General features: G+C 44.7%; 2 protein-coding genes across 2 annotated transcripts in view; one reads left to right on the top strand and one right to left on the bottom strand.

The window, feature by feature from the left end:
* The window catches only part of LOC126988427 (melanoma-associated antigen C1-like), a 104,417-nt gene that overhangs the window by 33,510 nt on the left and 55,907 nt on the right, over positions 1 to 15,000 (top strand). The gene's annotated exons all lie outside the window — the stretch shown is intronic.
* LOC126988426 (lymphocyte-specific helicase-like) overlaps positions 1 to 15,000 on the bottom strand; it is a 38,368-nt gene that overhangs the window by 19,113 nt on the left and 4,255 nt on the right. Inside the window, exons 2-8 of the mRNA XM_050846503.1 lie at positions 14,395 to 14,528; positions 8,836 to 8,920; positions 6,208 to 6,336; positions 5,740 to 5,875; positions 4,438 to 4,533; positions 2,782 to 2,831; positions 612 to 751 (exon numbers count right to left, since the gene is read on the bottom strand). Coding sequence (XP_050702460.1) covers positions 612 to 751; positions 2,782 to 2,831; positions 4,438 to 4,533; positions 5,740 to 5,875; positions 6,208 to 6,336; positions 8,836 to 8,920; positions 14,395 to 14,528 — 770 coding nt within the window. The remainder of the gene's footprint in view (positions 1 to 611; positions 752 to 2,781; positions 2,832 to 4,437; positions 4,534 to 5,739; positions 5,876 to 6,207; positions 6,337 to 8,835; positions 8,921 to 14,394; positions 14,529 to 15,000) is intronic.

Raw genomic sequence — 15,000 nt, 5'->3', positions numbered from 1 at the left:
GTGATGTAGATAGGGTGACGACAAGGGTGAGGATAGGGAAGAAGGAGGAGGAAGAGGAGCTGAAAGGAGAATACGAAAAAGTAGAAGGGTTTGAGGGTGATGACGCTAGATTAGACGATAGGGGTGAGGATAGGGTGACAGGTGATGTAGATAGGGTGTTGTAGATAGCTTGTAAGGGTGCGATAATGTATTTCTTTTTCTGTTTTAGGGTGACGACGCAAGGTTAGACGATAATGGGTGAAGATGGGGTGATTAATAGGTTAAGGTGACAGGATTAGGGTGTAGATAGTGACAATGGGATAGATAGATAGATGTAGATAGCTTAACTGTACAAGGGTGTAGATAGGGTGGAGAAAATGATGATAGGTTAAGTAGATGATGATAGGGAGGAGGAGGAGGAGGAGAGAGAGAGAAGTAGAAGAAAGGAAGGAAAATGTGTAGATAGGGTTAGAGAGAGAGAGAGTGGTTGGAAAATGTGTAGATAGGGTTTGATTGTGAGAGAGAGAGAGAATGGAAAAGAAGGGTACACACACACACACACACACACACACACACACACACACACACACACACAAACACACACACACACACGCACACACACACATACTTACATCCTCGTCAATAACATCAGTGATCTGGTAACTCTTATCCTCCTTCCTTCTCTTCCCTCCTCCTCCTCCTCCTCCTCCTCCTCCTCTCTTCCTCTTCCCTCCTCCGCTACCCTGGGACTCCTGCGAGCCTCCCCCACTACCTGTGTTGAGGGGGAATGGGGATTAGTGGGGAATGGGGGAATGGGTAGTATGATATTCTAAATAGCTTAGCGTCAGATTAAAAAATTATACTCTTTCATGTTATTTATGTTATTAATCTGTATTTACATGAAGCAAATTATTAAGAAACCCTTTATTTGAACTTGCCGAAACCAGATGTCTTTTTATATACCTGAAATGAGATCTCAATTAACCGTGTAGCAGCGACGGGCCAAATTTGTGGCTTTACCGTGTAGCAGCGACGGGCCAAATTTGTGGCTTTACCGTGTAGCAGCGATGGGCCAAATTTGTGGCTTTACCGTGTAGCAGCGACGGGCCAAATTTGTGGCTTTACCATGTAACAGCGATGGGCCAAATTTGTGCCATGATATAAACCCCCCAAAATAGATGATGCATAAACTGACCACAAATGCTTTGATATATATTATGAAATGGTTTGTGTGAGGGGTGATTTTTTCTCATTTTTCTCGCTTGGAGGGACCATTAAGAAACATGGTCCCCGCTGCTACTGGGTTAAAGAATTTGAAAACCCACAGATCGCTCGAGGATGACGTGACTGTTATTTGATACAAGCTTGTCTTCTCCTGTGCTTGCGTGTTAGATTATCGATGCAAATGATTGAGTTGTTTCTCGTATAAATAAACATTCAAACATATTACTGAAAAATAAGCTTGAATGTTTATAAGAAGTTGGTTTTCACGCATTCAAGAACTAGAAATGTGCAGGTAACATAGCCAGTAAAATTCCGGCTATTATATTATATTTTATCAGGCTCCTCTTCCTCCTCCTCCTCCTCCTACTACTACTACTACTACTACTACTACTATATTCCATCAATGGCTCCTACTCCTCTTCCTTCTTCTTCCCCTCCTCCTCCTCCTCCTCCTTCATTCATTATGTGCCGCGTTCGGTGCGTAATGAATGGCCAACAACTTTCTGCAGTAAGTAAAGAAAAGGATCTTGGAATCACTATATCAAGCGATTTAAAGCCCGGTCAGCATTGTTCAGAGGTAGTTAAAACTGAAAACAAATTGGTTGGCTTCATCGGACGAGTCTTTAATAATAAATCGGAAAAAGTAATATTAAAACTGTATAATTAGTTGGTTCGACCCCGTCTAGAGTACTGTGTACAGTTTTGGTCTCCCTACTACAGAAAAGACATAGAAAAGTTGGAACGGTTCGAAGAGTAACAAAGATGATTCCTAGGTTGAGAAATTTGTCATATGAACAAAGGCTTAAAGAAGTAAATTTATTCAGCCTATCAAAACGAAGAATGCGAGGCGATCTAATAGAAGTGTTTAAAATGTTCAAAGGATTCAGTGATATTAATGCGGAAGATTACTTTACAATTGATCGATCAAATAGAACAAGAAGAAATCACAATTTGAAGATAAGTGGTAAAAGATTCTCGTCGCACGAAGCCAAACACTTCTTCTTACATCGAGTTGTTAATGTTTGGAACTCTCTACCCTGTGATGTCGTTGATGGTACAACAGTTACGGCCTTCAAGAATAGATTAGACAAGTGTTTTGAATCCAACCAGCAACTAAGATATTACTCATTGTCGTAATAACGTTAAGTTCTTTCGAATACTGGTGTCCTTGTCCGCTTTTATCGCCCGCTTAGTGGTAGCAGTAATGGTAGTTCTTTCCTCTTTCCTACATAATTTCCATGCAGTTTTTCCATGCTGAATGGTTCTTTTTCCTTTCCTGCCAGCTTTGGCTGGAGGGATGGGGGGGTGGGGAGGAGCCTTCGCCTTTGCTGTCCTTCATCTTCCACCTTTGATTAGATAGTTAGTGTAGCTTGTCACAAACAGCCTCGTAAGGACCAGCAGGTCTGCTGTTGTTTGTTCTTCCTTTGTGTTCCTCCTCCTCCACTTCCTCTTCTTCCTCCTCCTTCTACTACTATTCAACTATATTCCATCAATGGCTCTTCCTCCTCTTCCTTCTTCTTCCCCTTCTCCACTTCCTACTACTACTACTACTACTACTACTACTACTATTAATCTTACCATCAGACTGAGAACTTGAAGCTTCACTGCCTTCCTGCGATGATTTAGGTCTGCAATAATTAATAATAATAATAATAATAATAATAATAATAATAATAATAATAATAATAATAATAATAATAGGTTGCTTCTTTTCCCCATTCCTCCCAATCCTTGTCTAGGGAGCTCAGCCTTTCCCCAATCACACCCCAATCCTTGCCTGAACTACCTCCAATCCCTTATCGATCAGTCCCTTTTCCTCCCAATCCTTGCCTAAACAGCTCAAACTCTTCCCTAATCATGTTACAATCCTTACCAATCAATCTTCATTCCTTCCAATCCTTATAGAAAGCTTAAACTCTTTCCAAATCATGTTATAATCAGTCCCAATCCTTCCCTAAATAGCTCAAATTTTACCCCAATTATGTTCCAATCCCTTACCAATCATTCTTCCTTCCTTCCAATCCTTACCAAGACAGCTCAACCTTTCCCTAATCATGTTCCAATCCTTCCCTAAAGAGCTCATTTTTATCACAATTATGTTCCAATCCTAAACAATCAATCTTCATTCATTCCAATCCTTACCTAAACAGCTCAAACTCTTTCCAAATCATGTTACAATCCTTACCAATCAGTCCCAATCCTTGCCTAAATAGATCAATTTATACCCCAATTATGTTACAATCCTCACCAATCAGTTCCCAATCCTTGCCTAAATAGATCCATTTTTACCCCAATTATGTTCCAATCCCTTACCAATCAATCCCTATTCCTCCCAATCCTTACCTAGACAGCTCAACCTTTCCCCAAATCATGTTCCAATCCTTACCAATCAGTTCTAGTTCCTTCCACTCCCTCCCTAAACAGCTCCAACTTTTTCCTAATCATCCCCAATCCTTCCCTGAACTACATCCAATCCCTATTCCTCCCAATCCTTGCCTGAAAAGCTCCAACTCTTCTCTAATCATGTTACAATCCTTACCAATCAGTCCCAATCCATCCCCAAATAGCTCAAATTTTACCCCAATTCTGTTCCAATCCTTACCAATCAATCTTCATTCCTTCCAATCCTTACACAGAGCTCAACCTTTCCCCAGATCATGTTCCAATCCTTACCAATCAGTTCTAGTTCCTTCCACTCCCTCCCTAAACAGCTCCAACTTTTTCCTAATCATCCCCAATCCTTCCCTGAACTACATTCAATCCCTTATCAATCAGTCCCTATTCCTCCCAATCCTTGCCTGAAAAGCTCCAACTCTTCTCTAATCATGTTACAATCATTACCAATCAGTCCCAATCCTTGCCTAAATAGATCAATTTTTACCCCAATTATGTTCCAATCCTTATGAATCAATCTTCTTCCTCCCAATCCTTCCCTCAATAGCTCCTACTCTTCCCTAATCATGCCCTAATCCTTACCAATCAATCCCCATTCCTCCCAATCCTTCCCTAGATGACCCCAACTCTTCCCCAATCTCCCAATCCTTCCCTTAATAGCTCCAGCTCTTCCCCAATCACTCCCCACTCCTCCCAAGCCTTCCCTAGATAACCCCAACCCTTCCCTTAATAGCTCCAAACCTTTCCCAATCACTCCCCACTCCTCCCAAGCCTTCCCTAGATAACCCCAACCCTTCCCTGAACAGCTCCACCTTCCCCCAATCACCCCCCAATCCCTACCTCTCCTTGCTGGCGGCCTTCTGTGACTTGATCTGCTTGAGAAGGAACTCGCTGTAGAACTGTGACTTCGAGAGCAAATGCATAAGGCGTTTGTACCTGGTGATTGGAAAGGGATTAGCAGCTGTGTCGGGTATCGGAAATGTGTATTGTGGATTGGGGGAAGTTGGGAGTCACTGGGATGAACGGGGAATGGAGTGGGGGATTGGGGAGGAATGATTAGTGGGCTTTTGGGGGCATTTCCAGGAGTAGTTTTGTGTGTTTGAGGATTGGGAAGGGAAGGGAAGGGACGGAAGGAGGGGAAGAGGAGGGAAGGAGGGGAAGAGGAAGGGTCACACTACCACCAGGGTCATAAAACTTGCCCTGGAAATGCCCTCAACTCCTACGAAAGCCTTGTCAATTATGTGTTTCTTTAGGTTCACGGTACAGAGGAAGGGTCACACTACCACCAGGGTCATAAAACTACCCCTGGAAATGCCCTCAACTCCTACGAAAGCCTTGTCAAATATGTGTTTCTTTAGGTTCATGGTACAGAGGAAGGGTCACACTACCACCAGGGTCATAAAACTAACCCTGGAAATGCCCTCAACTCCTACGAAAGCCTTGTATATGTGTTTCTTTAGGTTCACGGTACAGAGGAAGGGTCACACTACCACCAGGGTCATAAAACTATTCATGGAAATGCCCTCAACTCCTACGAAAGCCTTGTCAAATGTGTGTTTCTTTAGGTTCACGGTACAGAGGAAGGGTCACACTACCACCAGGGTCATAAAACTACTCCTGGAAATCCTAAGAAAGCCTGGTCAAATGTGTGCTTACAGGTCAAAAGAGAGGTCAATTGGGTGTGTTTTTAGGTTCATGGTACAGAGGAAGGGTCACACTACCACCAGGGTCATAAAACTACTCACGGAAATGCCCTCAACTCCTACGAAAGCCTTGTCAAATATGTGTTTCTTTAGGTTCACGGTACAGCGGAAGGGTCACACTACCACCAGGGTCATAAAACTAACCCTGGAAATGCCCTCAACTCCTAAGAAAGCCTGGTCAAATGTGTGCTTATGGGTCAAAAGAGAGGTCAATTGGGTGTGTTTTTAGGTTCATGGTACAGAGGAAGGGTCACACTACCACCAGGGTCATAAAACTACCCCTGGAAATACTAAGAACCTCTATGAAAGCCTTGTCAAATGTGTGCTTGGCTGATACATAGATATACAAACTCTCTCTCTCTCTCTCTCTCTCTCTCTCTCTCTCTCTCTCTCTCTCTCTCTCTCTCTCTCTCTCTCTCTCTCTCTCTCTCTCTCTCACCTCTGTTCCTTAGCGTTTTCCTTCTCTCTTTCCTCCCTCAGGCTGGAGCGAAGTCTCTCCTCCTCCTCCCTGTTCTCTGCCTCCAGCTTGCTTTCCTCCTCCTCCATCTCCGAGCTCACCAAGGCTTTCTCTCCATCTGTGGGAGGAATGGAGGAAAGATGTGTCAGGGGAGGGAGGGATGGAGGAAAAGGAGGAGGGAGGTGGATGGAAGAGGAGGGATGGAGAGAAAAATGTTAGGAGGGAGGGATGGAGGGAAGATTTAGGAGGAAACATGTAGAGAAATGGAGAGGAGAGAAAAAGAGAAGTGGAGAGAAGGAGGGAATGGAGAGAAAAAGAGAAGTGGAGAGAAGAGAGAGGAGGGAGAGAAGACTTGGAATGGAGGGAGGAAAGGAAGATGTACACACACACACACACACACACACACACTACCCATCCCTCCCTACCCCCCTCTCCCTGCCCCAAACTTACCCAGTCCCTTCCCCCCATCAGTCCCAGGCAGCCCCTCTCCGCTGGTCTCCTCGGGTAGGTCTGGAGACTTGCTGGGCCGGGCTGGGGAGCGGGAGGTCTCATCGCTGCTGTAAGACCTCTCTGCGTCCTCTGCGGAAGGGGATACTGCGTCATTTTGCAGGAACATGGAAAAGAAGGCAGGAAGGAGAGGGATGGAAGGAGAAGGGAGGAGAAGTGGAGAGAAAGATTTGGGAGGGGAGGAAGAAGGGAGGAAGGATTTGAGAGGGAAGGATGGAGGAGGAGGAGTGGAGAGAAAGATTTGGGAGGGGAGGAAGAAGGGAGGAAGGATTTGAGAGGGAAGGATGGAGGAGGAGGAGTGGAGAGAAAGATTTGGGAGGGGAGGAAGAAGGGAGGAAGGATTTGAGAGGGAAGGATGGAGGAAGAGGAGTGGAGAGAAAGATTTGGGAGGGGAGGAAGAAGGGAGGAAGGATTTGAGAGGGAAGGAAGGAGAGGGAGGAGGAGGAGGAGTGGAGAGAAGAATTTTGGAGGGAAGGAAGACGGGAGGAAGGATTTGAGAGGGAAGGATGGAGGAGGAGGGGTGGAGAGAAAGATTTGGGAGGGGAGGAAGAAGGGAGGAAGGATTTGAGAGGGAAGGATGGAGGAGGAGGGGTGGAGAGAAAGATTTGGGAGGGGAGGAAGAAGGGAGGAAGGATTTGAGAGGGAAGGATGGAGGAGGAGGGGTGGAGAGAAAGATTTGGGAGGGAAGAAAGAAAGGAGGAAGGATTTGAGAGGGAAGGAAGGAGGGGGAGGAAGGAGGAGTGGAGAGAAGAATTTGGGAGGGAAGAAAGAGGGAGAGAACTTGGAGATGAGGAGGAGGAGGAACACACACACACACACACACACACTCTCCCTTCCCTTCTCTTTCCTCCATTCCTTCTCTCCCTAATCCTTTTTTCTTTCCTCCATCCTAACAATTTCTCTCTCTATCCCTCCTCTTCCTCCTCCATCCCTAGCTCTTCTCTCCACTCCCCCTCCTTTCCCTCCACGCCCTGGCAGATCTTTCCTCCATTCTTGCTGTAGGTGGAGAGAAAACTGTGGAGAGACTGGAGGAGAGGAGAGACAGGAGGAAGGAAGGAAACAATGGGGCCTGTAACTTCTTCTTCTTCTTCTTCTTCTTCTTCTTCTTTGTCTTCTCATTTATCATCCTTATTTTCCTTTACGTGAGCCCAGAGGAGAGGTCACTATCGGAGGAGGTCAGGTCAGGTCACACGCAGGAGGTGGTACAGACGAAGAAAGGTTGTTCCCGAGTTTACCAGCGGAGGGGATGAAAGAATGAAGCTGCTGGTTAACTCTTGCATAAGGGATTTGGACAGCACAGGGATGAAAGAGTGAAGCTGCTGGTTAACTCTTGCATATGGGATTTGGACAGCACAGGGATGAAAGAATGAAGCTGCTGGTTAACTCTTGCATAAGGGATTTGGACAGCACAGGGATGAAAGAATTAAGCTGCTGGTTAACTCTTGCATAAGGGATTTGGACAGCACAGGGATGAAAGAGTGAAGATGCTGGTTAACTCTTGCATAAGGGATTTGGACAGCACAGGGATGAAAGAATGAAGATGCTGGTTAACTCTTGCATAAGGGATTTGGACAGCACAGGGATGAAAGAGTGAAGCTGCTGGTTAACTCTTGCATAAGGGATTTGGACAGCACAGGGATGAAAGAATGAAGCTGCTGGTTAACTCTTGCATAAGGGATTTGGACAGCACAGGGATGAAAGAGTGAAGCTGCTGGTTAACTCTTGCATAAGGGATTTGGACAGCACAGGGATGAAAGAATGAAGCTGCTGGTTAACTCTTGCATAAGGGATTTGGACAGCACAGGGATGAAAGAATGAAGCTGCTGGTTAACTCTTGCATAAGGGATTTGGACAGCACAGGGATGAAAGAATGAAGCTGCTGGTTAACTCTTGGATAAGGGATTTGGACAGCACAGGGATGAAAGAATGAAGCTGCTGGTTAACTCTTGCATAAGGGATTTGGACAGCACAGGGATGAAAGAATGAAGCTGCTGGTTAACTCTTGGATAAGGGATTTGGACAGCACAGGGATGAAAGAATGAAGCTGCTGGTTAACTCTTGCATAAGGGATTTGGACAGAATAGGAATGAGTTAAAAAAGTCGGCAAGTTCAGGGGAGCAGTCAGCATGAACATATCACTAGAGGATGGAAAGGGAGGCAACAGGGCGGCAGAATCTAAGAGGCAGAATGCTGGCTGTAGGAGAAGGGGAGTTAACTGCTCTGGCACACAAGGAAAACGCTTCACTGGGAGATTAAGGGTCACTTTCACAGTCATTTTGTTTGTTTTCATCGTTACCAATGGCGGCGATCGATGCAATAGTTTTCCACGTGAAACTGGCCTATGGGGTAGTGGGGGCTGCGGAGGAAGCAAGAGGTGTTGAGTGTGTGGCAAGGTGCGGGGCTAGGCTAACTCCGACGCCCCCACTACCCCATCGCCCAGTTTGACGTGGAAATACCATAGCAGCGATAACATCCATTGGTAACGATCAAAAGCTGCCTTAAGAGCAACAACGGCGTGACTTAAAATCCTATTAGTGCCGCGTTGATGTTCAGGGAAATGTGCGTACTTACCTAAGTCCTCGGTGGTGGCGGTGGTGGTGGTGGTGTGGGGGAGGGGAAGGGACTGCTGGGGGAACTGCTGGTCAACTTCTGCCATCTGGAACAGGAGTGGAAAGACTTAGGTTGGGATTATAAGACTTTTGCCTCTTACACCACCTATTAGTAAAGGTCAAAGAAGGGGTCAGTCAGGTTCTAAGGAGTGTTTCTTCAGGTTCACGGTACAGAGGAAGGGTCAGACTACCACCAGGGTCATAAAACTACGTCTGGAAATGCCCTCAACTCCTACGAAAGCCTTGTCAAATGAGTGTTTCTTCAGGTTCACGGTACAGAAGAAGGGTCAGACCACCACCAGGGTCATAAAACTACATCTAGAAATGCCCTCAACTCCTACGAAAGCCTTGTCAAATGAGTGTTTCTTCAGGTTCACGGTACAGAGGAAGGGTCACACTACCACCAGGGTCATAAAACTACATCTAGAAGTGCCCTCAACTCCTACGAAAGCCTTGTCAAATGAGTGTTTCTTCAGGTTCACGGTACAGAAGAAGGGTCACACTACCACCAGGGTCATAAAACTACATCTAGAAATGCCCTCAACTCCAACGAAAGCCTTGTCAAATAGGTGTTCTTGAGTGCCAAAATGTTTTGTAATATGACCCTTAGTGTGGGGGAAGGGGAGTTGTGTGTGTTTGATTTATTTTTTTATACTTATGGGTCATGACGTTTCACAATGCAAGAGTTTTAATATGGTGGTGCTGGCAGAGGCCTCTTTCCTCATAGTCACGTGAGGGTCAAAGTGCTCATTGTTCCTCATTTTTGTGAATTATGGGAGGACACAAAGTACTTCATATAGCACCAAGGTGATAGTTCTGTTTGCTTAGTAATATGGCCCCTAGTGTCCTGATTCCCTCTCGCAAACACAGCCCAGGAGTGTTTCTAAGGGGGGCACTAATTGGGGGTACTATTTCAGGGATGACTATTTATATTTGAGTATGTGTGTGTGTGTGTGTGTGTGTGTGTGTGTGTATTTACCTAGTTGTGAAATACAGGAAAAGAGCTGTACTAGTCTCATGCTGTCCCATCTCCACAATGCTTATTATCCAGTTTGCTGTGAGATGGGTGACGTTGTAGGATAATATATCGATGGGGCTTCATCCCCCTCGAACCCTTTCTATTTTCCGAAAGTCACTAGTCACTGCGCTGCACTCAGGGACCATAAAAGAATCCAAGTTGTAGATGTTACCTTCGCCAGAGGAGGCTGTAGACCAAAGTTGCCAGATTGTCATACTCAGCGTCTTATGTTTACCGACTTCCGACCCAAAAACTGTCTCGTGGACCCCAATAAGGAGATTCACTTATAATTATCGTTAAAATAGTTAATTCCTGATGTTTCTTGGCAATAGTTAGGCGTCAGAAACCAGTAAATCCTAGGCTCTGAGTACGACAATCTGGCAACGGTGCTGTAGACCCTCTCGTGAATACAGTTGACCCTCAAATAGTATAGTTTCCAATAGTTCAGTTTTGGTTTGATGTGGATTTTCAAAGAAGATTTTTTTAGGATTTATGAATTTCCCGACAAGCAGGAAATTTAAAAACCCTAAAATATCTTCCATGACAATCCATATAAAACCAAAACCTAATTACTGGAAACCGTACTATTTCTGCCTGCCGAGGGACATCAGAGACATTTTTAACTGCAGCAGAGAACTTCAAGAGAAAATTAGACCTGTTTCTGCCGGGGATCCCTGATGAGCCCCGACCCACACCCACCCACTCCAAGGGGGAAGAGCACCTCACTCCCTCACCAGTTGAGTGTAGGGGCGGAAACTCAGGGGTTATTCAGAAGAGGGTAGCCTACTAATTCTGAGATGTTGACTGCTTATTTCTGGACAAAATATGATGCTGTTTATTATGGAGGTAGTATTTTTCTTCTGAACTCGCTAAATGATTGACTTTTTAACCCAGTAGCAGCGATGGGCCAAATTTGTGGCTTTACCGTGTAGCAGCGATGGGCCAAATTTGTGGCTTTACCATGTAGCAGCGACGGGCCAAATTTGTGGCTTTACCGTGTAGCAGCGACGGGCCAAATTTGTGGCTTTACCGTGTAGCAGCGACGGGCCAAATTTGTGGCTTTACCGTGTAGCAGCGACGGGCCAAATTTGTGGCTTTACCGTGTAGCAGATGGGCCAAATTTGTGGCTTTACCGTGTATAGCAGCGACAGGCCAAATTGTGGCTTTACTACCGTAGCAGCGAAAGGCCACATTTGTGGCTTTACCGTGTAGCAGCGACGGGCCAAATTTGTGGCTTTACCGTGTAGCAGCGAACGGGCCAAATTTGTGGCTTTACTGTGTAGCAACGACGGGCCAAATTTGTGGCTTTACCGTGTAGCAGCGACGGGCCAAATTTGTGGCTTTACCGTGTAGCAGCGACAGGCCAAATTTGTGGCTTTACCGTGTAGCAGCGATGGGCCAAATTTGTGGCTTTACCGTGCAGCAGCGACGGGCCAAATTTGTACCATGATATAACCCCCAAAAAATAGATGACGCATAATCTGATCACAAATGCTTTGATATGTATTATGAAATGGTTTGTGTGAGGGGTGATTTTTTCTCATTTTTCTCACTTAGAGGGACCATTAAGAAACATGATCCCCGCTGCTACCACCACCAGGTTAATGCCTGTTCTGCACCCGCCACCCCAGCCGCCACAACCACAAAATAGCTCGCAGGGAGGTTCAACTTGCTTACTGTTTCTAGATTTCACTCTCCACTCACAAAGATCACAAGTGGACAAACTAGAACAAAACCAGGCAAGATTATGTTTTTCCTGCTGTGTATTCCTCCAGCGTGCATGCTTCAAATGTTCCCAAGTATTAAACAGCAGAGCGACTTTTTCTGAGGAGGTATTTCTCGCAACATTGGCTGGACCACCGCCGCCATGTCCCGTCCTGCACTGTGTATTTTTCCGCCACCCCACACTGCATGCCGAATAAATTTAAACTAACCAAATCTAGCTTTATGTTATGGAAAATGGTCCCAGACGTTCCATTTGTGACAGAAAAGCAATACGGCAGTGAGTAATATGGACACAAAATATACTTCATATGTGGGACTTTGCCCTCTTCTATTTTCCAAAAGTCACTTCTTGCTACACTGCATTCAGGGGCTAAAAAGAATCCATGTTGTTAGTATTATGGATACCTTCGCCAGAGGAGGCTGCCCTTGCGTGAATATTACCCCACACACCACCACAAGACACGCTCAAGTTTGGGAGTATAACCAGGGTTGGCTGATTTAAATCACTGATTTATATCAAGATTTAAATCAAATGATTTTTTTTAAATCATTGATTTAAATCAATATTAACTTCTGCCCAAACCAACATGGAATGTAAAGGAAAACTATAAAAACAAACACATACTTACACCTGCTTTATATATTCCTGAGGAACAGAACACTAAAAGCTTCCTTTTACAATACAACAAAAATTTCCACATTCCATTAAAAAATTAACTCATTTACTTGTAATGAACTGTACTTATTTCTGAGGAGCAGAATATTAAAACACTTCCTTTTACAATACACTATAACAAAAAATTCCACATGCTATTAAAAAAGGAAATCAAAGAGGTTTACTTATAATGAACTGTACTTAATTCCTGAAGTAATGAATTAAAAAAAACATTATGTCCTGTATTTAAAACAAAAGCACATTGAATTTACACTATAAAAGCAGTCTTTGAAAAATAACGATACACTTCTTAGAAAGTAGTTCATAAAAATTCTTTGAAACTGAAACTCAAAATCTTTAAAAAATAATGTTTTTAATTCTTATGACAATAAATTTGGTTGTTTTCAGTCTTGCTACTATTCCTTGTAACTCCATTTTACAGTGTTTGCAAACAGCTGTCCTTGCTTTCCCAGACTTTGAAGGAATTCTGTTAAAATGTTCCCTCACTGGATCACTCCTCCTGCCAGACACATTAATCCTTGTGGTCAGTGACATCTCTACGCTCTTGCTGTTAGCTCAGGAATGAGTGGCTGGCCTGTAACACCCAAACAGTCAAACTACAACACAGTGGCACAAGTCCGGCTATGTCCTAACATGACGTGAGAGGAACAGGACAGAGCCTGAGAGAGATGACACAATCCTGGTCGGTGGCTACTGGGCTGCTTGACAGGTTGAAACACATTGTAACCAAGTGAGAGATGATGCAATATGCTGTAAAAACACTCCTAAATGTGTTTTAAACTAATGTATACAATATATATAAAGCTTTCCAAATATTTTTATGCTGCTTAATAAAACACACACACACTCAGGTTTAGGGAGTATAACCAACCCACAGGACTGGTCAGCTCACCTTGGCCCATATTACTAAACATTTTGTCGCCTAAGTTCGCCTATTTGACAAGGCTTTCCTAGGACTTTTGGGGCATTTCCAGGTGTAGTTTTATGACCCTGGTAGTAGTGTGACCCTTCCTCTGTACCGTGAACCTAAAGAAACACTCATTAAAACGCGACTGACCCCTTCTTTGACCTTTAGAAATAGTTGATGTCAGAAGCGAGTGTCTTCACATCCCACCGCCCAAGAACACGTATTTGACAAGGCTTTCGTAAGAGTTGTGGGCATTTCCAGGAGAAGTTTTATGACCCTGGAGGTAGTCTAACCCTTCTTCTGTACCGTGAACCTAAAGAAACACTCATTAGAACCCGACTGACCCCTTCTTTGACCTTTAGAAATATTTGATGTTAAAAGCAAGTGTCTTCACATCCCACCGCCCAAGAACACGTATTTGACAAGGCTTTCGTAGGAGTTGTGGGCATTTCCAGGAGTAGTTTGATGACCCTGGTGGTAGTGTGACCTTTCTTCTGTGCCGTGAACCTAAAGAAACACACATTTGACAAGGCTTTCGTAAGAGTTGTGGGCATTTCCAGGAGTAGTTTTATGACCCTGGAGGTAGTCTGACCCTTCCTCTGTACCGTGAACCTAAAGAAACACACATTAGAACCCGACTGACCCCTTCTTTGACCTTTAGAAATAGATGATGTTAGAAGCGAGTGTCTTCACATCCCACCGCCCAAGAACACGTATTTGACAAGGCTTTCGTAAGAGGTGTGGGCATTTCCAGGAGTAGTTTTATGGCCCTGGAGGTAGTGTGACCCTTCTTCTGTACCGTGAACCTAAAGAAACACTCATTAGAACCCGACTAACCCCTTCTTTGACCTTTAGAAATAGTTGATGTTACAAGCGAGTGTCTTCACATCCCACCGCCCAAGAACACGTATTTGACAAGGCTTTCGTAAGAGTTGTGGGCATTTCCAGGAGTAGTTTTATGACCCTGGTGGTAGTGTGACCCTTCCTCTGTACCGTGAACCTAAAGAAACACTCATTAGAACCCAACTGACCCCTTCTTTGACCTTTAGAAATAGATGATGTTAAAAGCGAGTGTCTTACAATACCAAGGAGTTCGGGGTGGATGTGAAGGACCAGCCGAACACACACATACACACACACACACACATGCCCGGGTTTAGACAATATAACAATCCCACAGGTCTGGTCAGCTTACCTTGTGTCGGGGTGGGCGGCGGGCGTGAGGGCGTGCGGGCGGGGGCGGTGAGGGACAGACTCCGCCACTCGTCTCGTGCTGTTCACTTTTTGGCGCGCACCGACAGCCCGTCTCACCCTCGGGACAGCTCCTCTCTGATTGTTTGATAATTTATTGTTGTAGGTAAATAAGGGAGAAGGGAGGAGCATGCCATCCTAACCCCCAGGCAGGACGGAATGTGATTATAAGACTAGTAATACATGTGGAGGTGGCGCCATGAAACTAGAGAGATACAATTGTAGGGCTCTCTTGTTATTTTGCTATGGACCTCAGAATCATTGAAACACAAGTGCAAAACCAGTGAAAAACAAACAAACTAGATGTGAAGTGAATATTGGAAAAGAAAATAAGAGTTACAGAACGAGAACATTGGCATTGAGTGAAAGGAATATCCGGGAGCCATTGCAAAGGCATATACCGGGACTACATCTGATCTGATTTAAGAAGAGAAGAAAAGAAAAGAAAATAAGAGTTAAAGCACGAGAACATTGACATTTAGTGAAAAGAAAATCCGGGAGCCGTTGCAAAGGCGTATCCCGGGACTACATCCAACGCGCCAGATGGTCG

The sequence above is a fragment of the Eriocheir sinensis genome, chromosome 69, assembly GCF_024679095.1.
Source record: "Eriocheir sinensis breed Jianghai 21 chromosome 69, ASM2467909v1, whole genome shotgun sequence".
Classification (NCBI taxonomy): Eukaryota; Metazoa; Arthropoda; class Malacostraca; order Decapoda; family Varunidae; genus Eriocheir; species Eriocheir sinensis.
Note: the sequence above shows the minus strand (reverse complement) of the source record. Positions and strands in the feature narration are given on the sequence as shown.